The 26563-nt window shown below is 35.7% G+C and overlaps 2 protein-coding genes across 3 annotated transcripts in view; both read left to right on the top strand.

The window, feature by feature from the left end:
• The window catches only part of palmdb (palmdelphin b), a 29906-nt gene extending 3466 nt beyond the window's left edge, over positions 1 to 26440 (top strand). The window contains exons 2-8 of one of the 2 annotated variants that reach the window (XM_039670415.2): positions 3409 to 3460; positions 4452 to 4532; positions 5302 to 5432; positions 7328 to 7442; positions 22735 to 24802; positions 24933 to 25021; positions 25541 to 26440. In XM_039670415.2, the coding sequence (XP_039526349.1) occupies positions 3416 to 3460; positions 4452 to 4532; positions 5302 to 5432; positions 7328 to 7442; positions 22735 to 24802; positions 24933 to 25021; positions 25541 to 25624 (2613 nt within the window). In that variant the 5' untranslated portion in view covers positions 3409 to 3415 and the 3' untranslated portion in view covers positions 25625 to 26440. Of the gene's footprint in view, positions 1 to 3408; positions 3461 to 4451; positions 4533 to 5301; positions 5433 to 7327; positions 7443 to 13289; positions 13563 to 22734; positions 24803 to 24932; positions 25022 to 25540 lie in introns of those variants that run through there. The other variant, XM_039670418.2, reaches the window with a different exon arrangement.
• Positions 7568 to 10552, top strand: LOC148969621 (palmdelphin-like). The gene is made up of 3 exons (XM_089125408.1): positions 7568 to 7572; positions 7862 to 8001; positions 8919 to 10552. Exons 1-3 carry the CDS (start codon positions 7568 to 7570, stop codon positions 9842 to 9844), a joined length of 1071 nt encoding a protein of 356 aa, XP_088981534.1. The 3' UTR covers positions 9845 to 10552.
• Positions 26441 to 26563: the final 123 nt, after the last annotated feature.

Below are 26563 nucleotides of genomic sequence, written 5' to 3'. Positions count from 1 at the left end.
AAAAAAGTTTTTACGCTTGAGGTGCTTTTTGACTTGTGCGAAAAAGAGTTCATGCGAATAATGGGAGTTGGAAATGCATTTGCCAAATAAACTTGTGACTAATCGGCTGTTTCCGCTGATGGTGTTTTATTTACTGTTGGTTACTAGGTTGGTAACCACCACCATCGTCCGCTCGAACAACTTGATGGAAACGCACCTAAGTCGAATTTGTTTGATTTTTTTTTTCTAACTTCGAAAAGATTCAAAGCCAGCTTATAATGGATCTTAATAATGAATAGTTCAGCCTTGAAACTCTACATTCTGATTGGTTGTTTCAATGTAACTTCCACAGCCAATCGATTTCACGTATTCATTACTACTAGCCTTTATAACTACAATGCATTCAAAAGGAAAACACCACGTCTGCCTGCTATGCAAATTTTTACTTCAGTCCTCCTCCTCCCCAGCACCACCTGCCTAGACAAAGAGAGTAAAAATAAGCCAGTTTGGCTTTTATTTTATTTTAAAATTGTGATTTTTAGCCATATACTGTATCTGTTAGCTTTGATGCCATCTATGATTGTGTACTCCTGAAAGTTGACCATCAACTTTTTAATTTTAGACTTAATATAATATTAATTCTAGAATGTTTATTTTACATGATTTTGTAATTCCCATACTCCAATTGGTTATTATTAAGAGCTTTGATTACTTAGTCTTAGCCTAATAATAAAGTTAAATTAGTTGGCGTGTCCTAACTTTTAATTATTAGTGTAATTCTTGTCCTTGTCCAGAAAAAAACACACTATTTACCATAGAACTATGTCCAAAATACCATGCAGTTGCTGTATATACTTGATTTATTGTTTGTTTAAAAAATAATCTCTCTTTTTTTAGTGCATTAATTGACTGTCTGTTTGGATAAGCTTTAATCCAAAATATTTATTTGGTTCTAAGTATACCAATTAATTCTAAGTGCAAAAAGGGTATGTGAGGACAGGGACGTCTCTGATTGCACATTCTAACAAAACCTGATGCACTAATATCTGTAAATGCATCTCTCTCTCTGCCATACAACTTAATCCGCATCTTAAATTAGTGAGGCATCTTGTTAAGTGGTGAGACATTTAAAGGCATGATGGGTCAGTGGTGTCATCAGGGGAAACGTCATTTTTGTTTGTGTGTTCTTGGTTCCTTTGAGCATCACAGACTTCACGTGTTTAGGTCATTTAGATAAAAACAAAATAGTGTTTGTTTGCTTGGTTGTAGATCTATTTGTTAGATAGCGTCAACGGTGTCAGTAATGTGTACAGTCAGGCAGAGAGGATGGATGCAATCTGAGCAGGCATTACACTTAGTGCAGGATGTTAGTCACATTGATGTCAGATGGGTCCTCGTCACGTCTTCAGGACTGTTTGTTTTTAAGAAAGGGACAAGCCTGACATTTTAAACCAAAGGCCATATGTGACAACCCTTAGCACACTCACTCTGTCCATGTTGCAATGGGCTTTCTATGTTTGAACTCTTCACCTGTCAGATGGAGCATAGGTCACACTTCAACCAGTGAGAGAGGGGCACAACCAGGAAATATTGCTTTTTTTCACGTTTGTAAAGGATTTTGGCCCCATGAAATCTGCAGTTGTGACTGTTAGCCCATATCTGTTAGCTTTGAAGCTAGCCATATATGCTAATGTACTCCTAAAAGTTGAACATCAACTTTTCAATTTTATGAAAATGTAAAAATTATTTTTTTATTTCAATATGCCTCACCAAAAAGTCCTGTTTCTATGGGAAATATGTTAACATAGGAAAAAAAAACTTTCAGGGCTGAAATTGTATATCAGACCTGTGTTTTTGAGCAGATCACAGGGCCTCAGAGGGCTCTGTCATTCACGTGTGTTTCATAACCACATGTCGTTATCTGAATGCCATTTAACCTTGCAGTCCACCTGTGACAACAACAGAGCGTATATATTGCTGGTCATGTGTTTATTTCTGTACAAAGGGGATGAGGTCTGTCTTCAGTGGGCTATTCTTAACCCAACAACTTTTGCTTTGCAAGTCCAAACATCTGAGAAATGGCCTTGAATGAAATTTAAGATGCATGACATCAATACTGCACTGAACAGATACAACGCAGATATTTACAGAAATGGTTTGTCTCACTGTGCTCAGAAATTGCTCTAAAAACAGCACTTGCTTTTCATGCATCAGAGATTAAATAAAGCTGAAATTACTTTGTCCTTTTCTATTTTATTGTGCAGAGAAAGATATGGCAATAGGGAAACCTCTTTGGAAACAATAGTTGTGTTTGCTAATTTAAACCAATTATAGTTTGTTTAATAAATGTAAATATGCAAATATTCTATTATTAATTAATGATCTATTATTAATCATTCTAGTACCTTATATGTTTTTTTAAATTATTATAATTTATGTCATTATATTTAATATTCTTAAATTAAATATAATTTTGAATATCTTTAATATAATATTTGAATAATATTAATATATATATATATATATATATGCTATAATATATATGCTATTCGAAATTAAATATAATTTTGAATATTTTTTAATAATAATAATATTAATTATTATTATTGGAATAATAAAAAGTAATGTTATTTTAGGAGGGCTCTTTTGATCATCTAGCAAATACAAGAATATCCCAGTGATCTTATCACAGTCAAAAAGACTCCAAGACATCATAGCAATGCCATAGCAACACCCTGACAACCACCTACAACACTTTAGCTGCATAGCGGCTACACATGCACACACAAGTATCATTTTCTTGAGGAAATGTAAAATTTATTTTCCAGTTTCTTTTGATGGCACTATTTGTATTGTTATTTGGTGCAGCAATTACACCAAAGTCTACCTTTAATATATAATTTTACATACTACACCATCAGAAGTCACACAACCTCTGTTAAGTTGAAGCTAAATGACCCCAGGTGGTAGCGCAGTAATGTCTGGCTATTTATCTATTATTTATTGACATGAGACATTATGTTACTCTTTCCCATGGGCAAAGCCCTTCACGTGGAGATATCTGACACATGAAGTGTCAAAAGTGACATGCTAGCTATGGCAGTTATGGTTACAGCACATCATGGATAGCAACAACCGACACACACACACACACACACAACCTGTACATCTTTCATCTTTGTATGTGATCATTCATCCCTCAAGCAGAGAGATAGTGGGTGAAAGAGCCCCCAACAACTCTTCCTTCCTTTCCTCCAGCTTTGACGCCCACCATCAAGTCTCCCCTTACCAAAACTTCTCTCATGCCAACCCACATGTGCCAATCACAGCTTGTTACCAACCTGTTCTTAGTCTTTGACAGACATTGACGGAGGGTTGTTAGTGAAAATGGGTTGTTTATCTCTCTCTCTCTCTCTCTTTTTGTGTCAGGAGCATAATGGAGGAAGAAACCCTGCTGCGAGAGAGACTGCAGGCTATAACAGTGAGTATCAGGCTATTCTTTTTGGAGAATCGAGCTTTTATATTGGCAAGAGAATCGAGGTTTTGTATTGGCATGGGGAATATTGTCACTTTATATATTTTTCTCTGTTGTGTCTGGTAACCTTGATGAGGTGAGAGTTTTTAGTGTGTCATTTAAATAAAAGTGCTTCGTCCCAGCATTATAGTCTTAATACTTTTGTGGCCTTGATGAGATGAATCACACAACCATTAACCTTTTTCCTGACTGATTTTTTTCCCAACTTGCCAGCCACCAGCAGCATTTTTGATCATTTTCTCAAAATGTTATATTCTGAACATGCAATATATCAATTTAAAGAACAGTCTCTTCTTTTAAACATATAATACATTTTTATTCTAGCTTTTTGAACACTTGAATGTAAGTTCATTTAAAAAGTAACATTTTGAACTTAAAGCTGAGAAAATCACATTTTATTTTTTTAAGACTACAAAGCAATGCTTTTATCACTTGTTTTGTGCTTCTTTTTTGCATGTGTTTTGACCTGGAGATTCAGAAGAATTCTGCCAGACGATGTATTATAGCGCCCCCTACCGTATAACAATGAAAACAAAGGAAAGCTTGAAAATTCTGTCAATTTAATAGCCGAAAGAGTTAATAGCCGGACAACAAATCAGAGAGATTAATCCATGTATATCTGTTTAAAAGTGTGTTAGTTTATGTCAGTATATGAGCTCCATCACAGAAGCATATATGGAGATATCTGTCCATGTGTTATTTCTGTCCACACACAGCCTTTGAGCTGTTCATTTTATATATGAAGTCATAGTTTATTAGAGAGTTAAAAATAATGCTGCAAAGCCTCCCTCTCAAAAAGACTATATTAGTTCTCTCCCTATGCATGCTTGTGTTAATAGCAAGACGTGAAACAACAAAAGATTATGGGGTCAAGGTGAAACTGAAAAAGGTTTAGGATCTTATTCTACTTTATAGTATGACTCTGTTTTCTCATCAGGACAAAAGAAAAATTCGAGAGGAGATAGAAAGAAAACGAAGGAACACTGAAGAAGAGAAATTAAAGCTACAATATCTAAAGGTATGTGTTGTTATGTATGTCATTATATATATATGAAGAGTTCAGATGCAAAAGCCTCTAAGTGCCATTTGAAATTTTCTTCTTGATCATTTTTATCAAGCTTGTACATTTAAGTTCAGTAATTTCACTTAAATTGCAATGAGGATTACCTATTAATTGTCATTTAAGTGAAATTACTGAACTTGAATATATAAGCTCGATAAAAATGACCATTTTAGAAGAAAATTTCAAATGGCACTTAGAGGCTTTTGCATCTGAACTCTTCATATATATATACATACACTGTAAAAAATATTGTTGGTTTAACTTAAAAAATGAAGTAACCTGGTTGCCTTAAAATTTTAAGTTGATTGAACTGGAATAAGTGAATTACTACAATGAAGGAGATTGATTTAATCATCAGAAACTCAAAATAATAAGTTATCTGAACTAAATAAGTTATTTAAGTTGATTTGACAAAAGAAAAAATGTTGTGATAACAAATCTTGAAAATATGTTTTTTACAGTGTATATATATTTGTAAATTAAACATTCAAGAAAACTTAAGAATTTGTTATTATTAAAACCTATTCCAGTAAGTATTAATAAAAAAAAATAGAATAATAAGAATCATAAGATGAATAATACGTCAAATGATCACTATATTATTTCAACAGATTGTGTTCGTTTTTTTATTTATTTTATTTTATTAATTTACAACACTGTAATGTCAAGAAAAAAGTCAGTTATCTCGATACAACATGCTGTGTTGCTTTCTTTGCACAAACAGAAAAAAACTCTGCGAGAACAATGGCTGATGGATGGATTGAGCACCCAGAGCGAAGAGGAGCAGGAATCTGTGAAGGCCCAGACTGAAGATTTCCAACAAAAGACTAAACTCCTGCAGAGCAATATCGACAGGTAGGCTACTCTCTACAAATAAGAAGTGAAAAAAAAGTTTGTACTACTCTCTCTATCACTAATGGTCTGCAAGGTTCTCGACTTCCTGATTGTGAGAAGCAATTGGATTATTCTTGTTTAACCACTGTGATGGGCTTTAAGTGTTAGCCAAGGTTCAGACAGATAGACCTCACTCACAGTATTACATAAACTGTCTACTTACACAACCCGCCTTGGCAGTGAGAGCCTGTTGACTTACAGTACGACAAGCTTTGTCTGGAAAAAAAAAACTCATTAAGGAGGAAGTCATACTTGCCACAGGAACATGACTAACACAACAAAAGGACAAAATAACTGAGGAAAAATCTTTTTCAGAGACTCTCTAGTTACCGCTATATCTGTGAAATACTCTCTGCCTGCCTGGTGTGCTTTCAAGACGTTAAGGTTGATTTAAAGGACTCAAATCTCCAAAGAGCTTCCTCAAATAGAGTCTTCAATATGATGGCTGCAGTTTAAACCAGTTGGATTAAGAGGGGAAAAAGCAATCGGATGAGAATCTCCACTATCACAGTACAGAGGTGGCTGGTCATTTCCTGCAAGTTATCTTGGCGGATAGGTTCATGACCCCACTCAAAACATAAATCAGGGTATACATTCTGAAACTAAAAACTCATTTTTTGATAATCAGCTCTCTGCACATGATATAGGCCTAGAATGTTAAAGAACAATACCGAAACATTACACAAGGAGGTGCCATTAAACAGTATAGAGTGATTTTCATGAAATCAGGTTACCCTCAAAAAGGACTAAAACTAATTTTTATACATTTGTTACTATATATATATATATATATATATATATATATACTTATTTAAAAAAAATATATATGAAACTACTGAATTATACTAAAACGGAGCAACTTGTTTTAATTTTTTTAATATATTATATTAGATTTATGTACAATGCATCTTTTTTAAGGTTATTCTGAAATGTTTTTGTACAATCCTTCAGCAATATATAAATATAAAACACACACTTATAATATATATATATATATATATATATATATATATATATATAAATATATTAACAGTTAACAAATTGAAGTGGTTTGCACTACTAAAACAAATTAATTAAAAGTTGATTCTGTCATAATTTCCATAAATTAAAGTTAATTCTGTCATAATTTCCTCATCCTCATGTGGAACCAAACTTTTATGACTTTCTTTTTTTCTGTGAAACCCCCTCAAAAAACATTTTTTTTTTTTTTTTTTTTTGTCCATACAATGAAAGTAGGTGGTATTCAGTGTGTTGGACCTCTTTGACTTTCTTTGAAAATATTTGAAAGGTTTTGTCCATACAATGTATCTTCTTCTGTGTTCTACAGAATGAATAAAGTCAGATTTGGATCGATATGAGGGTGATGAAATCATGACACAATTTTCATTTTCGGGAGACCCACGCATTTAAGTAAAACCATTATGTTGCATTATGTCATCTACATATACTGTAACTGAATTGAAAAATAAGCTGAATTATATGAAGTAAAGCTCCTTTATAGCAATTTTTAAAAACAGTTTACAAAGTGCTTTACAGATCATATATTATACATTTGTGCATTCCCAGAAAAGAAAGACCTACACACACACACACACACACACACACACACACACACACACACACACACACACGTAATAGAGATAAGCTTATAAAACATTTTTTTTAAAAAGACTATCTGAACAAATGTGTTTTGATAGACTTGCATTGTGAGTCAATTGCTTGTAGTTTGTCAAGAAGAGAGTGAGCCGAAATGACAAAAGGCTGACTCAGATTCCCCCCCTTTTAGCTGTTTTTGACCTGATTACTGGCTTTTAGTGATAAAGAGTCATGTAGCAATATTCCCTGCATCTTTGCAGAATAGAGCTGGAGATTGCGGCTCTGGAGACGCAAGAGCTGGAGATTTCTGCGAAAGAGGAGATTCTTCTGAAACAACTGAAGGAGGTGGAGAAAACTCCAGAGGACATCATAAAGGTATTGCTTGTGTAACCACTTTAACAGTCCTGGAGACTCCTTACAGCTTATTACAACACCGAGGCGAGCCGCTTAAATTGGATCTGCTTTTGAGTTGGGACCCAGGGAAATTAGTACAATGCAGCATGCTGTGAAGATTCCCCTCGGTTTGAAATTGACGTCAAGATTAAATAGTTTGATGCCAGTTGGTGCTGTGATGAAAGGATCTGTTTGCGTGATACGTGACCTCATGTGATTTGTGTGAACCTTGGTTTTGTTTTATATCTTCTTCAATCAAATCCACTTTTGGTACTGCACAAACTACTGTATTTCCCCACAGGAAGTAAATGCAAATATCCTCCCAGGTAAAGAAATGTGTTTTTTTCCCCCCTATGTTTCTATTTTTTACAGCATTTTTTCCCTTGACAATTCCTGAACAGACTTTTGTTGCTTCCAACAGAGCCAATCCAATACATCTACACTGCTATACCTGATGTCCCGAAGAGCTATACTCCCACAACCAGGAGGAGAAGTGTCACGCCAGGGAAACACGAAACTGATGAAGAGCAGGAGAAAAAAGGTACAACTCAAGGCGACTATTTGCTGATATAAACATGTTAGGATTTCCTGAATATTTTGTTGAGACAGTGCAAACATGTCATCAAACTGTCCACTTCTGTAATTATAGCAATTTAAGGTAAATGTTGCCTTTCATTTTTCATTTTCAAACATCGAAGAGATGGTTTCCATGACTATAATTACGGGCATGACAGAATTATGAAATCAAGTTATCACCATCTGAACACTGAACAGGATATTGTATATAGATACAGATTGCAAGATCACAATTATTTTTATTAAAGCAATAAGCCTCAAGAGACCACAGGTAAGGGGTCATTTCAAGCATATTAATTATATTAAATAGAATAATTCTTCCACCAAATATACTACCATTCAAAGGTTTGGTGTCAGTAAGGATACATTACATTCATCAAAGAATCCTGAAACAATATATCACGGTTTTCACAAAAATGTTTATCAGCACAACTATTTTCAACGTTTATAATAATAAGAAATGTGTCTAAAGCAGCCAATCAGAATATCAGAATGATTTCTGAAAGATCATAAAAACTGGATGGTGCTGAAAATTCAGCTTTGCCATCGCAGGATTAAATTTCATTTAAAAATATTACATTATAAAACATTCTATATTAAAATAGAAAATTATTATCTTAAATTGTTATCACAATATTACTGTTTTTTTATCAAATAAATGTAGCCTCAGTGAACATAAGAGACTTTTTTTTTTTTTTTAAATCTTACAAAAACATTAAAAATCTTACTGAGCACAAACTTTTGAATGGTAATGTATTTTAAATATTGTTTTTTGCTAAATACTTTTTTATAGATTTATTTAAATGATGGTTCAAAGATTTTTTTTTTAAATCACGTTTTGATTTGGGGTGGTTTGTGTTTAATGCTTTTCTTTCCTTTCAGCTACATACACCATGAAGATCAGTGTGGAAAAAGATCTCCGCACCGGTGAGAGTCACATCCTCTCCACGACCTCCATCGCACCTCTGGATCTCCAACAGCAAGGCATCAAACTCTTTGAGGATGGGCGGAAATCTGTCTACGCCTTGCCACCTGACGGCCAGGACTCCCAGAATGACATAATTGAGATGACGCCTCTTGAAGTAGAGGAACTTCTGATGAAAGCCTCGGAGAAGAAAGTCCCATCAGATGTGGAATACCACGAACCTGTGTTTTCAAGCCCATTCAGTCGACCTACTACCCCTCAGAGGACAGAAAGAGGTTACATCAGTCTTCATGGCCTTCAGATGCCCAAGAGTCCCACCAAACAAGAAGCTCTTTACATTCCAACCACTAAAACCAAACAGTATTTGGAAACCAACCAACCAGCTCAAAATGGACCATATGCTAACGATGAATACAACGACATAACCAGGATCAGCCCGGGATCTTCTCCCATACAGGAGTGTGAGGAACCGCTTCGGATAACTCCAACGGCAGACTCCGGGCTGGGATTCGGACGGTATTCCCCTCTGAATCCGAAGGAGGACTCTAGTCTCAACTTTGTGAGCTTACTCCCACCTGAGGTGGAATCTGGTGAACCGGTTACCATGATCTTCATGGGTTATCAGAATGCTGAATCTGATGAGGAAGATGAAGGAATCCAGGCTGAACTGGTAGTTATTAGTGATGATGATGATGCTCCATTGTCATACCACCCTCTGGGCTACCACAGCAAGATCTTCAAACCCAACAGCGTAGTGTACCGCTCTGAGATCAGGCCTGGTGCCACCAGAACCTCCAGCTCTGGAAGACACACGTTTGGAAATGAAACTGAAGACCCGACAGGTACCATTCGAAGATTGAGGAGACACTTTGGTTTCCAATAACATTTCTTAGTTCCTTACATGTTTTTGATATGTAAGTGTACTTTACAATAAGGTTTCATATGTTAACATAATTTAAAGGAAGAGTTCAGCCAAAAATTTAAATTTCAGTCCCGTTCACACCAAGAACGATAATATTAGCATCAATAGCAATGCATGATATTGGTGTGCATTTATTTTATAGCTGCCACTTTAATTGCTCAAGCTCTTTCAAGCAGAAAAGATTCTGATTGGCTGTTAAAGGAGTAGTTCACTTTAAAAAAAACTTTTGCTGATAATTTACTCAACCCCCATGTCATCCAAGATGTCCATCTTTCTTTCTTTAGTCGAAAAGAAATTAAGGTTTTTGATGAAAACATTCCTGGATTTTCTCCATATAATGGACTGCATTGGGAACCAAACGGTTCCAAATGAGAGTTTCAGTGCAGCTTCAAAATGCTTTAAACGACACCAGACGATGAATAAGGGTCTTAACTCGAAAAAAGATTCGTTCATTTTGATGAACGACTTCGAACAGCAGAGTCAAGAACGCTCATCACAGAACAGAGCAAGGCGAGCATTTGAGCTTTTTAAACTTTATCTTTTTTATTTTATTTTTTAAATGAGCGATCGTTTCGCATGATAAGACCCTTATTCATCGTCTGGTGTCATTTAAAGCCCTTTGAGTTTGAAGCTGCACTGAAACTCTCATTTGGACCTTGAACCATTTGGTTCCCATTGAAGTTCATTAAATGGAGAAAATCCTGGAATGTTTTCATCAAAAACCTTAATTTCTTTTCGACTGAAGAAAGAAAGACATGGACATCTTGGATGACATGGGGGTGAGTAGATTTTTTTTTAAAGTGAAACTCATTTAATGTCTTTTATTGTTTATCAAAAAAATGTTTTAAAAAGTGATTGGACATAGTTATCATTAATAATATTATAGTTATAATCCTTGGTGTGAACGGGCCTTCGTTTACTCAAAAAAATTATATATATATTACAAATAGCCTTGACAATGAAATTCAGTGAACTCCAATATTGTTTGGTTGTTTTAAATATCTTCTATTGTGTTCGACAGAAGAAAGAAAGTCATACAGGTTTAGAACGACATAAGGTTGAGTAAAATGATGAAAGATACAAATTTTTGAGTGAACTATTCCTTTTAATGCATCACATTAACCTAAATGAATAAATTCCTTAAAACAGTTTAGTTCATGATACCTAATGTTATAACTGATGTCGGACCTTACTGTAACATTTAAGAATAGACTTTAACCAAGACTTCTAATAATACTAGACTTGAATTTTTATGCTGCATTGTGTTTGGAGCATCCACACATATAGTACTATAATAATAATAAATGCATGGCGTGCATGAAATTAAACTTGTTGTTTGTCTTTTAACAACTGTCTTGTTTTTATATGAATAATAAAAACAATTTCTGCTTTGACATTAACTTGCTGTTGTCATACTTTTTTTTTGGAAATTTTGGAGTGTTATAACAAGACTTTAGTGACTTGGGAAAACCACGACAAACAAGCAAGAAGCTAACCTTTAAGACATCACTTTAATTGTCAAAAGTAATTAAAATACAACAAAATTACAGAAAGATTCAGAAAGGAAATCCCATATTAATTGATTGTAGTTACGGAGACTATGGTTACCATGGTGAATGTGTGTAATGGCGGATACGACATAATGGGTTTTAGATAGCTTTAGGACATGCTATTCATTTCTTTATTTTGTTTCATTATAGGTTCAGCCGTTTCCGACAGCTAATGTGTGAATTAGCATAGTTTTTTTCTCCTCCAGAGTAATGCACCGTTCCCCTCCATCAGCTATAATTGAGCACTTTGCCCTTGGTTGCTTTTAAGACACAGTGTCTGTTCAAAAGGTCTTTCATAACATCTGCTAAAGAGAGAGTTATGTAATAATCCTTGGCTTGCGTTACGTAAGGTGCAAAATGAATGCTAAAATCTGCGATGTTCGGCATATTCATTGTTTTGTCATCCCCTCATTTTGGCTCGCCAGTGCAGGGTAAATGTGTTAACTGCAATCACATCATCCTCTCTAATGACAGATCGCCGAAAATCCATTGATTTGATTGATTGATTGGATTGGACTGGATTTTGTTTGGGGTTGAAACTAACTATCTAACCTCCTGCATGCAGAATATCCAGGTGTGGTTAAACTGAAATATTCTTACTGTCTTCTCCACAGCGCTGCCAATCAAATGTCTCAGCTGAGAAATACATGTAAGCTCTTCAAAGCAAGATTACAATGTTGGCAGCTTGTATTTGCTGATGAGGATGGAAAGGACTAAGAGACTGATCTGAAAAAAAAAAAAAAATCATATTTGAGTGCCATCATGTTGTACATAATGTTTGTTTTTCAGTTGACTGTTATGTTGCTTTTTGGTAAAGTGTTTTTCTGTTGTTTTTTGATGTAGATAATACATTTTTTTTTTGGTAACACTTTACAATAAGTTAATGTATTAACTAACGTGAACTAACATTGAGCAATACATTTGTTACCGTATTTATTCATATTTGTTAATGTTAGTTAAAACAAATACATCAGTTATTGTTTGTTCACTGTGCATTAACTAATGTTAACAAATACAACTTTAGATTTTAATCATGTATTAGTAAATGTTGAATGGACAATAACTAAGGTTAATAAATCCTGTAGAAGTCTTGTTCATTCAACTAAAGTACATAACTAATGTTATTTATAACTAATGTTATGAAACCTTCTTTTAAAGTGTTACCATTTTTCTGTTCCCTCACAAAACCTCCCTATGCAGGGGCAAAGTTTTATGTAATAACTTAATTTAATGTATTATAAATGATATTATATTTGTTGGTTTAACTTAAACCTGGCTGCCTTAAAAATTTAAGTTCATTGAAATGGAAAAAATTGAGTTAATACAATGAAGGTGATTGATTTACTGTAAACATCAGAAACTTAAAATATTATGTTATCTGAACTACATAAATTATTTAAGTTGATTTGACAAAAGAAATAATGTTGTGATTACAAATCATGAAAATATTTTTTTACAGTGAGCATTCTCACTCCAAATGTTATTTTCCATAAAAAATAAAAAATAAAATATTAAGGCATTTTTTGGTTAACCATAAATCTAACAAAATGATTTTGTGAATTGTAAAGCAATAAAAAGAGCATGAAAAATATCTAGTGGGGGTTAAAAAACAGAATTAATTTGATATATTTTCTGAAAACACTTTTTAATGTTACGTATTTAGTGAATTTGTAATTTTATCTTTGATATTTTGACAACAAAACAAGACAAAAATACTGATTAAGAATATAATTGTTGGCAGTATGTTTACATGACACACATCAAAATGAATAGAAGTGACAAGTGTTTAAACACATTAAACTAAGTCACTTGATCTTAAACTTTGTCACTGCATCAGTACAAAGGGCAGGTTTTTGAGAGGATAATGAACCATATTATACGAGATATTCTCTAAAGATGAGAAACCGAGTACATGAAACCTTAAGAATATGCTTGATTGACAGAAAGCTTTTAAGAAATTCCTTGTGAGACCGAGTGCGTGTGTCGGAACGGCTGAGGCTGCTCAGCTATTGGCTGTTTCTGGCACATTCAGAGTAAGTCACAGTCTCTGTGGTTACAGAGAAGCAGAGCTTCAGCCAAGACAGAATCGCTGAGCACGTTCCCTGTCCTCCGTCTGCTCGTATCACAAGGTAGGACACAGAGAACTTTATAAATGGTCAGACTCCTACTTAATCAAAATATATGGGGTGGATGAACTTGTTTAGGTGTCATGCTGTTGGTTTTCTGGATTGCTGTTTTACATTTTCAGTGGTGCTGTAAAGAATGTGACATTGTTGAGATGCTTAACTCATTGGGTTTGTGCTAATGTGGTCTAAAGAGACTTGATTTGGTGCAAACAAGTGTGTGAGAGTGTGTACGCTCGCATGGGGTGATAGGTTTCTGTGCTTTTCCGACTGAACCAATTACTGTTTTTTATGTCAAACTTAAGATTGTTGTGATTAAGTGAGATTGCATTGATATTTGATCATTTGTATATTGTTACATTTTTGTAATCTGGCTTTAGTGACATCCATGATGTGCATCTTTAAAGCATTATGAATTAAAAATGTCAGTCATATCAATACATCTCATTATTTTGAGCTTCAAAATTCATCAACGTTCTCTCTAATTTAAACCTGAAGCGTGAAGATGGAACAACACGAAGAAGCTGTGGAAGTTTAATTAATCCCAGGCTGCTTGTACAAACCTCAAGCACTTCAGAAAACGTGGAATACGAGATCTGAGATGTTGTCAGACAGCATCAGCATGGGCTTCTTCTCAGCTAGATGTGTGTGTGGGTGTGTGAGTGTGTTTTTGAGTGAATTAAAGTGTCTGCGTGGGTGTGTGGAGGCGTATGTGTGTGTGTGCCTAGGGTAAATGTGAGACAGAGCTGGATCCTCTTTGGAACTGATTACAGATGAGAATGTCTCCTGGTCCATTTCACCCTCACATTAATGCAGAGAGCTGACACTTCAACTGCTATTAATATGTCAGCAAAAATATGGGTAACACTTTCTTTCTGCAGCCTGTATGTACTCATAATATACAGTATTCATAATGGCTTACTTTTGAATTTCAAATCAGTTATGTTCTTTTAATTCATTAAAAATTCATGTAATTCATGGTTAAACATAATCACCAAATTTCACATATATAATGGATTATTCTCTTGATTATATTGTATTCATAATAATAATAAACACCTTGATCAAGTAAATAAACAAAAATGTACAGTATATACAGTGTGTATATAAAATCATATATAATTGTATTTCTAAAAAAATATTTAAATGATAATAGATCTAGTTTGCTTACTGTGAATTTTAAATGTGTATATATATACACACATATTTATATTGTTATAAAATTATTTTATATATACAGTATATTTATATATATATATATATATATATATACTGTATCAAAGAATCTTATAACAATATAAATCAATTAAAATCAATTTAACACATTCTTGCTGAATTGCTTTAAGTATTAATTTCTTTCAAAAAAAGAAAGAAAATCAAAATGACAGATCCCAAACGTTTGAATGATAGTGTAATAATGTTATACAATATTTCTATTTTAAATAAAAAATGGAATAAAAAGTTATTTTTTAACTTTATATTAAACAAAAAATCCTGAAAAAAAGTGTCACAGGTTATACAAGTTATAAATCAATTTTCATTCATTACATAAATACATTATATTTAAAAAATATTAAAATAGAAAATCAGTATTTTGATTTTTAATAATACTTAACAATATTACCGTTTTTTTGTATCAATTAATGCAGGCTTGATAAGCAGAAGAGACATGTTTTCACATTTTTGACCGGTGTGTATATATTTATATATACACACGTGTGTGTGTGTGTATACATATTTTTACTTTTTTGTAAAGGTCTAAAGTAATATCTGAACTTCATTCAAGTATATTTATACTTATGCAGCTTCTCTAAATAATTTCACTTTTAATTTTAAAATAGAGTAAATAGTTAATTTTAAACAGTCAATACGTACTTAAAAAGAAAAAACACCAAGTCTTTTTTCAATTCAAACTGATGAATCTCTACAAAATTCTCCCTTCGAGACATTTGTGTCTTATTCTGCAATGCTCTCATGCCGCATAGTGATTTTTATCACCCGAGAACATTGCCTGGCTCAGTCACATGCATCTGAATGGCCACCCACGCTCTGGCCCCCCAGCACCTGTTACTGTGATGCTCCACACAGGTTATTATTTCATTCTGAATAGAACAACCTTGAGCATGAAATGTTCTTCTTCAATGGCCTTTGCTCACACAATGATGCGCACAGCCTATCAGATACCGGAACAGTTCAAAATATATACCTTGATTATATTTATTGGTGAAATCTCTGCACCAACCATGCCACAATCCCCTATGACATAACTTTCATTTAAGGAAACCCATCGACCTCATTGACATGCCACTTATTGATCAGTCAGCCAAAACTGTAGCTGTTAATGCAAAAACACTGGAGCGGCCAATCAGAGTTGAGATGCCCTGAGGTGACCACTCATGTGAACATCAGTGACATCAGACCAACTCGCAATGGCATTTCTGCCAATAACTCCCATATCAGGGCAAGTTCAATTCTTATCCATGCATCCACACACTATTTACTCAAGCCCAGAGTGTATACAGGTTACACCAGGAAGATTTTCTTGGCAAAGTGGAGATGATCTCCTTCTGGCTACTGTTTCTAAAGCTCACGGTAGGTATTGGGACACGCTGGTTCCTCCGTCTGCCTTCAATGCAAATGTTATTGTCACTGAATAATTTATGGATTACAGATTGTCACGATACAAATGCTGAGACGGAGAGGGTGCGAGAGTGTTGAAGTTTTCTCACAAGCTGAGCTGCTAGTGGAGGAGCCGGGTAGAGGGTGTTGCTATGGTAGTCAACACTTTACCGCTTGTCATTTTCATGAGGCTTTGTGCCTTTTGTGTAGCTTGATTGGGGTGAAATGGGCAGGCGTTGAAGTGGATGGTAATTTCACATAATTTTGACTGTTTTTAGTGGTCACATTAGCATGCCGCTTGAGTTTTGAATGATTGCGGGAGACTTTCGTGCAATGGTAATTGTACCAAACATCAGAGGAATGCTGGCAATTGTAACAGACATCAAGGAACAGCTAGACGACTAAAGTATTTCAAGCCGAAGTGTACTTATATAATCTATGAATGGTGCTGTCAATTTGCCCATTTTGATTTCAGCACAACTCCCATATTGATATTGTGTTATGCTCAGGAGTCAAGTGTGTAATTGTGGTTTTGATGTTGTGAGAAAGAGAAAAAAAATCCCTTTTCTAATCCCCATGGCATCTGATTTAGTCTGTCAGAAAGTGTTTGAGCGTTAGATCACACATCACTTTGGCACGACTTGGTACGAATGAGAGCAGAAAAATCCATGTAAACAAACCACGCCGCTGTGATCAAACCGCTCTGCAGTGGCGGATCAACAAGACAAGACAAAATAAGGACATGCAATGTGTGATTGATTGTTAATTCTCATATAAAATGGTCTCGGTATGCAATATAAGAAACCATGTGGTCAGTGCAGTGGCAGTCTGGGGTGTTATCTTTCAGTAGTAGGGATGGGACGGTATGAAAATTTCATATCACGATTATAGTGTCCAAAATAATCGTGATTATCAATATTATCACGGTTTTTGTTAAAAATTTATGAAAGTGCTCAAAAAAAACTGATGCTCACACTGAAAACATTTCATTTCATTTTATAATTGAAAATCAACAAACAACAAATAAAACAAGTCTCTCTATGCAGTTTTTTAAGCAAGATTCTATTCTATGGCATTTGCTTCTTTATAATGCCCGTCGTCAATAGCAACGCATTATTACACAGCGCACATCCATAACATTCACAACGGACGCGCGCTCTTGTTTCATTCAAATACAACTTGCCGTCTTGCGTCTCCGGTTTTTGATTGTATTGCAAAAATGAAATCAGAGTTGATTTATTGTTTACAGAGTTTGATAATATTGGTGTGATATATCTTGTCTGGACGATTGTTTTACAAAATGAATTCATAAACAGGTAAGATTTAAAACATTAGCTAATCTCATTATCAATTCAATATGTCCCCGTAATTATGTGGTAAAAATAAAATCGGTTTAATACGTGACGTATCCATACTTTACTATCCCTTAAAATATCACTCTTAATAATAGTCTTGTTTGAAGTTGTTCGTTCGTCTTTGGCTCAAAGCCACTTGCTACGAACTTTTCTTCGCGGAAGCTTGACGTCTATTTCAAGTGAGTGACATAAAATGTTTCAACTCAAAACAACATTTCGTGCCCAATTGTTTCCCAGACGTAGTTTTGGTATTGAGGTCAAAGTTAACTTGCCTTGCGGGGTGATGATCACACAAGACGACTCGGCAGATTTGAAGTGTTTCTATTGTAGTGACTTTTTGTTCGGCAGACAAGGTGACCATCCTCGATCAAGTTTCCCTCTGGACTTTTGTAAAACCCAAAATATGACCACACCTCAGACTTGGTCCTCTTAAAAGGCTGAAAAACCTCCTGAGCACGGTCACTGCCTTCCGCCATTCCTTCTCGAAGAGTAATTAAAAAAAATATTGCGTGCTGCGCGCCTGCGTCAGACTGGCCGACAGGATTCAGTGAGTTATTAAAATCGCGATAATCAAACACGGTTTTAATGATAATTAAATTTTAAACGATAATACTAACCGTCAGTACATTTTATCACGGTTTATAGTGAAACCGGTTATCGTCCCATCCCTATTCAGTAGATACGATTTCTTCTTTCTTTTCCCCTCTGATCCAGAGCCTATGCTGCTGATTAACTGCAGGACATGAATAAGAGCCAGTTCTGCAGTCTTATATAATGAGTATACTTATTTCTGCCTAATATAACCCACTTTTGTGGAATAATTCACTGCAATTAAACAAGTGATTTCACTTTCTTCTTGAACCCTGGAATAATCTAATATAGGGAATAGGCTAATGTTGCATATTTTTCATAAGGAAGCCCAGGTGAATTTCAAACGAGTGTTTGTGCATTTTAAAAATAAAGTTCACACTATAAAATGTGTTAAACAGAGGTACAATTTGGGAGAGTCAGTTCAAAAGGTAAGAATTTCTGTGCAGAGTGAAACTACTTGTGACTAACCTGTTTTTTAAGTGCTGTGCAATTACAACAACAACACATATGGCGGCTTTCAACAATCATAGTCGTTGCTGGACGTTTTGCAGTGCTGTTCTTCTGTCGCAATTTTTCATCTCAGCCTAAAAAAATAAAAATAAAATCTGGCATTATTTGAACTCAATTCTTACCTGAAAAAGTGGCTGCAGTAAGCTATCTAAAGTTATTCACTCTGAATACTATCCTTAACCAGTCGTTCTTTACATTAAATAGGCCGCTATGCTTTCCTCTCACACTAGATTCACATATGAATCACAAGGTCATATTAAAGAGATAGTTAACCCAAAAATAAAAATTCTGTCATCATTTACTCACCCTCAAGTTGTTTACATTCGGCAAAATATCTTCCTTTGTGTTCATCGGATAATGAAATTCAGAACAGGTTTGGAATAACTTGAAGTGAATAAATGACCGAATTTTGTTTTTGAAAACATGATTTTGATAACGTTCGGTTCCATTAACGGTTAGCGTGTTCTTCTGCCAATTCAGAATAGGCTACTCGGAAGCAGGGGCGGAGCTACATGGTGGCCAGGGGGGGCCACGGCCACCATTGGTCAAGGCTCGGCCCCCCTGCCGGCCCCCCCTCCCAACCTCACGGGAAAATAAATTTAATAATAATAAAAAATTAAAATAAAAACTCCAGTAACGGTCTAAAAAGGAAGCTGAAATGTATGCATTATTTAATCAAGTCATTGATTTGTCACTTGTTGGGTCTCGCCACCATCAACAGTGCGAGACATAACGTGCCTGCATTCTGACAGCGCTTGCTGTTTACACCTGGCCACTTCATGTGTTTTCTCAGATCAGATAGCTATCTGATTTATCAAAACGATTCCATTTACACCTGGTCACATAAATGTGTTTTTGCAAAATGGATATAAATCCGATCTTCAATTCCCGCGTTATATACAGATTTAATGAAGTGCACGTCACCGAAAACACCAGATATGAGCTGGATTTTATTGATCATCGGCTAATTTCAAAATCAGCAAAGACGGTGATAAGAGAGAGCGGCAACAGAACTGGTAAGATCATTTCGTTTCTTTACTTTTAATGAAGATGGTAGTGTTAATCGTCTGCGACTTACTTTCACTTTGATTTGCGATAGATTGCGGCGCGTTGGCTTGCGTTCAGCCGCTCATCTGAGGTAATGCGCGTCGCAGTAGCGTCGTCATATCTGACTAAAATAAAATAGCATGACATGTAGCCTGTAACACGCTCTCACGCGTTTCTTTCTTTTTTTTTTTTTTTAGCATTTTTGTGAGTATTAACATTTACATATGTGGTTTCAAGAACAAGATGCATTTACACATGTCCAGTTTCGTCTGGAATGCGGCCCAGACCACCTTCTGAAGTGGTTTGAGTGATCGGATTCAAATCCGTCTCGAATGCGTTTCGGGGGGCATTTACACCAAGTCTTTTCACGATCGGATAGCTATCCGATCACAGAAAACGCATGAAGTGGCCAGGTGTAAACGGCCCCTATGATGTAGCATAGGGTTCTTTAATCAACTCTGAAGCACATTTTATGCTAAAAAAGGTTCAAAACTGACAAGAAAGAACCCTTTTGGCTCAAAGGTTTTTTAAAGGCTATTATTCATTCATATATTACATTTCTGCAACATTTGTAGTTGTTATTAAATTATTGTTTATTAAATTGTTGTAGTAACTTAATATCACATTTTAATCATGCAGATTTTTAGAGGATAAAAAGTGAAATGGCACTCTTCGTCTGATATTGATTAATTACATTTTTTAACCATATATTGAATTTTGTGATCATTCACATGCATTGCATTTTAAGGGTTCCAAATACGTAACGCTTTAGAACCTTTTAAGGTTCTATATTGAACCTGTTCTTCTAAGACTGTAATTGTTACAGCAGACACAATACAAAGCGAACAGAACATTTCAGGGTAACACTTTAGAATACGGTTCCTTCGTTAATGAATAACTACACAAGAATCAATGAGTAACACAATATTAACAATCTAGTAACTATTATTAACTAACAAGATACTCTTATTAACAAATTAGTAAGTAATAGCGCACAGATGAAAGTGGTAGTTCACTATTAAGTAATCAATAACTTCTATTTTTTAATACTTCCCAGAGAACTACTGAAAAAGTTTAACAATCTAGTAACTACTATTAACTAACAAGAAACTCTGCTTAACAAACTAGTAAGTAATAGCGCACAGATGAAAGTGGTAGTTCACTATTAAGTAATCAATAACTTCTATTTTTTTAATACTTCCCAGAGAACTTCACTTTATAATACAGATCCAAATAATTAGTAAGTAATAGCTCACAGATGAAAGTGTTATTAGATACTTCTGTGGGAATTACTAATTATTTGGATCCGTATTATAAAGTGAAGATCATTGGAACTAACTAGTAATGACTCAAGTGTTACTACATGATCTAGTTATGATTTGTGCAACCGTTGTAACTTGTATTATCACAAATAAATTGGATGTTGCACTTAAAATGCAATGGTTTACCTAAATAAATTATCACCTAATATGACAATTCATATTGTGTCTTTCTGTCATTTGCACTAAAAACATCCCTGTCTCATGTTAAGGTCCCTAACCCCTCACATAATGATGACACATTGCACTCGCACATTTATCAATTAGACATTATTAGTGTCATAAGGGAGTTCAATCCATTGTTTATGGCCTGACGAGCCGCGTGTGAGTTTTAGTAATAGTAGTTTTTGACAATCAAGTGCCACCCCAAATAAAAGACTGGCACAAGCTGGCCCCCCCAGAAATAATGTCCTGGCTACGCCCCTGCTCGGAAGTGTCCGACATTTTACTGGAAAACACTAATGAGCGAATGAGTCTTTTTAGTGAATCACATACAGCACGATAGTATGTGAACTCACCAGCTAATGATTCAAATGAGCCGGAACATCAGTGAAGAACGCGATCAGTGAAGTCGAATCACTTAGCAAATTACTCTAATTAGCAATTCTTTTAAGTGATAGAGAAAAACGCATACATCAGTTTCACAATTATTCTAATTTATTTACTGAACAGCAAGTCATTAATTTCATAATGTCTGACTCAATGAATGAGCCAACTCAACCTAAAACATTGTTGTAAAACATGTTGTTCATTTGACAATGTAGTAGTTGATACACATTATTTTTCTGTGGTATTTTATAAAATAAAGTAATAATTCAATCTGACACCTCATTTTTTTCTTACTTAAAATATATCAAAAGGATAGTTCACTCTTTTACTCACCCTAAAGTTGTTCATAAAATGTATTTATTTTATTTATTCTGTTACACAAACACAAAAGAAGATCATTTGAAGAATGCTGGTAACCAAATAGTTGATGGGCCCCATTGTCTTCCATATAGGAAAAAAAAAAAAAACATGTAAGTCAATGGCTACCGTCAACTGTCTGGTTACCAACATTCTTCAAAATATCTTCTTTTGTGTTGAACTATTCCTTTAACAACAGAATTCGATTTTTCCCCCCTCAAATTCAAATAAATCGTTAATGGAACCATTAAAGAACCGAAATTCAATTTATCAGTAGGCTATAGAATGCATTCATACGTGCCACCATTCCTGATGTATTTTAGTAGTTTTACTTTATTTTTTAAAAGTTGTTACTCAAGCATATTTTTCAACCTCCTACCAGGAATATTACTTTCAGCTACGTCAGCTCAAGCTCAGGAAGATTCAACACATTCTCACCCTTTGGCATCATATAGGTGATGCCATATGGCATTTCATCGAAATACTATGCACATGGCACCCTTTAGCGTCAATATAACACACACTGTTATGGGTAGGTTCAGGTCTGGGGTAGGGTCTGCGTCTCATATTGACGCTAAAGGGTGCCATGTGCGTAGTATTTCGCCGAAATGTCAAATGGCGTCACCTATATGACGCCAAAGGATGAGAATGGGTTCGAAGTTTCCTATATAAGAATCAGCCCTGAAAAATTTAGAAATTTAGTATTACATAAGATCAGTAAACATGAGTGGGTGCAAATTAGCTTTGATATGCAGTGAATGTTTTATGTGATTAGGGAAATGAAGATCTCTTGCTGCTTTTGAATTTCTTTGTCGTATTTTTCTCTTGCAGGGAGCTACGGGTGAGCTTGAAGAGGTGGATAGACTGGAAGAGATTGCCGGTTTTTCTAATCCTGAGAATCCAGAGCATACAGAACTGAAGTCCCTGTCTGAGTCTGTAACCATGGAGACAAGTGAAAACTCTGGCACAGCAAACATAATTGACTGTGAAATGGAAGTCCTGGAGACTGAGTTACCTGAGAGCAAGGACACTGGAAACATAGATGAACAAGTTTGTCATGATGCTGATGTTTTAGAGTCCATTAGTACAAAAGTTGTGGCCGACATTTTAGCAGGGTTACCTCCTACGGAGACCGAGGCTGATGAGCTTGAAGACGTTTGCAGTCCAAAAGAGGCGCTCGTCTTGGAGGACACTCAAGAAGAACTTTACCGTAACGAGTCAATTACCTCTTCGATATCCGACACTCCGTCAAGTGCTGAGAGCGTGTATGAAAATGACGTCACGCATAAGAGGCAAGATTCGCTGAGACAGGAACCGTTGGAGAACATCGCACCTCAAACAGATGATGTTGACGATGCAGATATGTTAGACCCATTGGGGATAGGCTCGCATGAAGCCATCTTAGAAAGTTTTGGATGCGAGGAGCCAGAAGAAACCATCCTTGAGCACTACATCCGAGAAGAAGTTCTGTCAGACGTCTCCACAGAGTCCTGTCACGACCCAGACGAAATAGACGAGTGTCTTCGTGTCGAAATTGCTGCAGCGTCGTCAGACAGCGAAACCGATGATAAATGGAGGTGCTTCTTCTCTTCCTCCATCAATAAGGAAGATGATGATTCCTACCTTGACAGCCTTGAGCTGAGCGCACAAGAACTCTTTATTCAAAAAACAGAAGTTGTGAATACTGTGGAAGTTTCAAAGGAAACTGAAGAGCAGGAGGTTCCTGTGGGAGAAGAAGTGCTAGAACAACCAGGGAACGACCCAGATCAGCAACCGCAAGAGATATCTTACAATTCATCCACACTGTTCCACGGCTTGTCCAAGATTTCCGAAGACGATGAGGATCTTGGACGAGGCTCGGCAACCCACAAGAGCAATTCATTCGATTCCGTCAAATCCGATTCCGGCAAAAAGGTGCCGAAAGATTATTGCGTGATTCAGGAAATGAAAAGCGAGAACGTCAGTACTGAACATGTGGATTTCAAAGTTGCCCGCCAACAGTGGCTAGAGATCGAAGAGCAAACGAAAAACATGACACACCATCCAAGCACACCAACAACTCGGTCTGGCACCTGCCAAGGTAGTCACAGTTTCATGTACACGCCTGTCCGCAACATCGACCGGCCCAAGAGGGACCTTGAGAGCTTGACACTTGCAGAAGACTATGCGCACACCCAGTTTAGCCCTTGCTCTGAGGATTCAGGTCTGGACGACTCTAGCTACAGATCGCCGTTTGAAGACCCGGAGACTCCAATTGAGAAAGAGATTCGCCTGACCATGGAGCGTGAGGACAACCTGAGGCGCGAGAGGGGAATGTCAAAATCGTACTCCAGTGACTGCGTACAGATGAGAGTGAGATCTGCCAGCTTGAACCCTGGAAAACTATGCCAAGAAGTCGATGAGAGAAGGAAGACGTTTGATCACCAGGATGATGATAGTAGTATATCCAAATCTCTCATCAGCATGATGCCTTCTTTCACCATTACCTCCTCACCAACCAAAAGCTCACAGAAACTAGACTTTGCCAACAACAGCGTTATCGTCGTGGAGTCAGAGCCTTTCCCTCCAAGTCCACGACATGGAAAGATGGTATCCTCCAAATCTGCTGACTGGAGATCTGAAGATACCCCTAATGTCATCATTCTGGAGACATCAAACCTCATCATTCGAAGTGCGTCCGAGTTCAACTTGAATTCTGCTTCTGAAGAAACCCAGGAGAAGATGTTCCTCAACAACCCGTTTTTTAAGCTGCGGTCCAGGAGTACGATATCTCTCGTTGATGAGGAGATTAAGATGGTGAGGCAGCGAGAAGAGGAACTGAAACGTCAAAGGGCCAGTGTTTACTCAAAGGATCACTTCCTGATGTCTCCAAACCGTTTGGATAGCTCATCGTTTACAGGTACTGCATGCCAACAGAAAAATACAGACAGAATTCATTCATCTGAAGTAATGACTACATCACCGAGACTGCAAAACACACGCATGTCATAAAAAGATCTGTTTATTATTGGTTTTCAATCTAATTTCAGATGATGGGCCAATTAAATGCAAATCGTCTCCTTCATCTCCAATGAAAACATGCAGAATGGATCGTTCAGCTTTGTCATGTGATCATCGAGTAAGTATATGTATGTACATGTGCATGTACAGTGTATGGTCAGTATTATTTGCCCCCTTGGTAAATATGATCAAAGATGGCTGTAAAGAATATATATATATTTTATAATAAAATAAAACTGAATGAATTATATATAAATCTATATACAGTATATACATGAAAATATTTCTTAAATATATACAAGCATGTGTGTATTTATATATATAAAATAATTATACACAGTGCACCCACATCTATTATGTAAACACAAACTTTAATTTTGGATGCGATTAATCGCGATTAATCGTTTGACAGCCCTTATATTTATATATATATATATGTACATTTTTTTTTTTTACAGCCATCTTTGATTATATTTACCAAGGGGGCAAATAATTCTGACCAGGACTGTATATACAGTATATGTGTAGGTGTGTGTATGTACAGGTCGGTAATGATCTGTAATCATAATGATCTCAAAATGTCCATGTTTTCAGAGAAAATTTAAAATGAAAATTACTTTTATCGTCCTCTCACTAGTTTCTTGAAACTTATGCTGGAGGCCGACGTAAAAGTGCCATGGCTTTGCGCTGGGAGGCAGGAGAGTTTGCAAACAATGAGTGAAAAAAAAAACCAAGATGGACACTGATCGTCAATTTGCAGCTGTTTTACGTAAAAGAAAACTTTCAATGCTTGTTTGTTTATTGTGACAGCATATACACTTGCTGCTGCTGCTTGTGTGACTTTGTTGTTGATCCAGAAACAAACCTGCATAAGCCAGGATGCCTAAATGTTATTTGAATGTAATGTTTCACGCATATGTGTGATTCCTCTTGGATGAGGTATCTAAAGAGACTTATAAACCATATTTTTTAGTGTTTTGTCTATGAAGTTGAGGAGAATATGTACTATGTGTATATTCGTATTTTCCTGTATGGAAATGTTTGTATATCCCTAAATTATATGAAAATATGAAAACGTATTGCAGGGTTTTAGGATAAGTCAAAATATATACTCTAAATGGATGCATTTTGTTAAATATCACTGAAAACACCAATTTGGTATCTTTTGTCAAAAGGAAATCATTGAGAGATTTCTTTTTTTTAAAGAATGAATATGAATTTGATTGCTATGATTGCTCAAGGAATAGAAGACATTTTTTGAAGATCCTAATCTCCATCCAGAAAACATTTCAATACTTCAGTCACACTTATGAAAAGCTTAAACCTGTTCAGAAAATCATCTACTATCTGAAAATGACATGTTGCTTTGTTGTCCACAGAAAATGTGCATATTTGTCAAACCGCCATGCATTTAAAAGAGTATTGCTTGCTAACCTTGCTTACCATGTCAGTCACAAGAACATTCTTGCTTTGCATACCATTTGAACAATTACGTGTTCAAAATAAGAATTCAAAAATAAATGTCATTTAAAAGCAATTGTCTTTTTATGCCAAAACAGTTAACTGCAAACACACCAGCTTGTCTTTGTATTTCACAGGAGAAAACACATTCTCACACAAAAAAAGTTATTATGACACACACACACACACACACACACAC

Source organism: Pimephales promelas, chromosome 22, assembly GCF_988280905.1.
Source record: "Pimephales promelas chromosome 22, fPimPro1.hap1.1, whole genome shotgun sequence".
Taxonomy (NCBI): domain Eukaryota; kingdom Metazoa; phylum Chordata; class Actinopteri; order Cypriniformes; family Leuciscidae; genus Pimephales; species Pimephales promelas.
This window is presented reverse-complemented; position numbering and strand designations above follow the sequence as displayed.

Bases quoted from the DNA above. Each gene is read 5' to 3' on its own strand.
- LOC148969621 (XM_089125408.1), top strand. The intron at 8,002-8,918 runs GTACAACTCAAG...CTTTCCTTTCAG, and splicing joins TGAAGAGCAGGAGAAAAAAG to CTACATACACCATGAAGATC.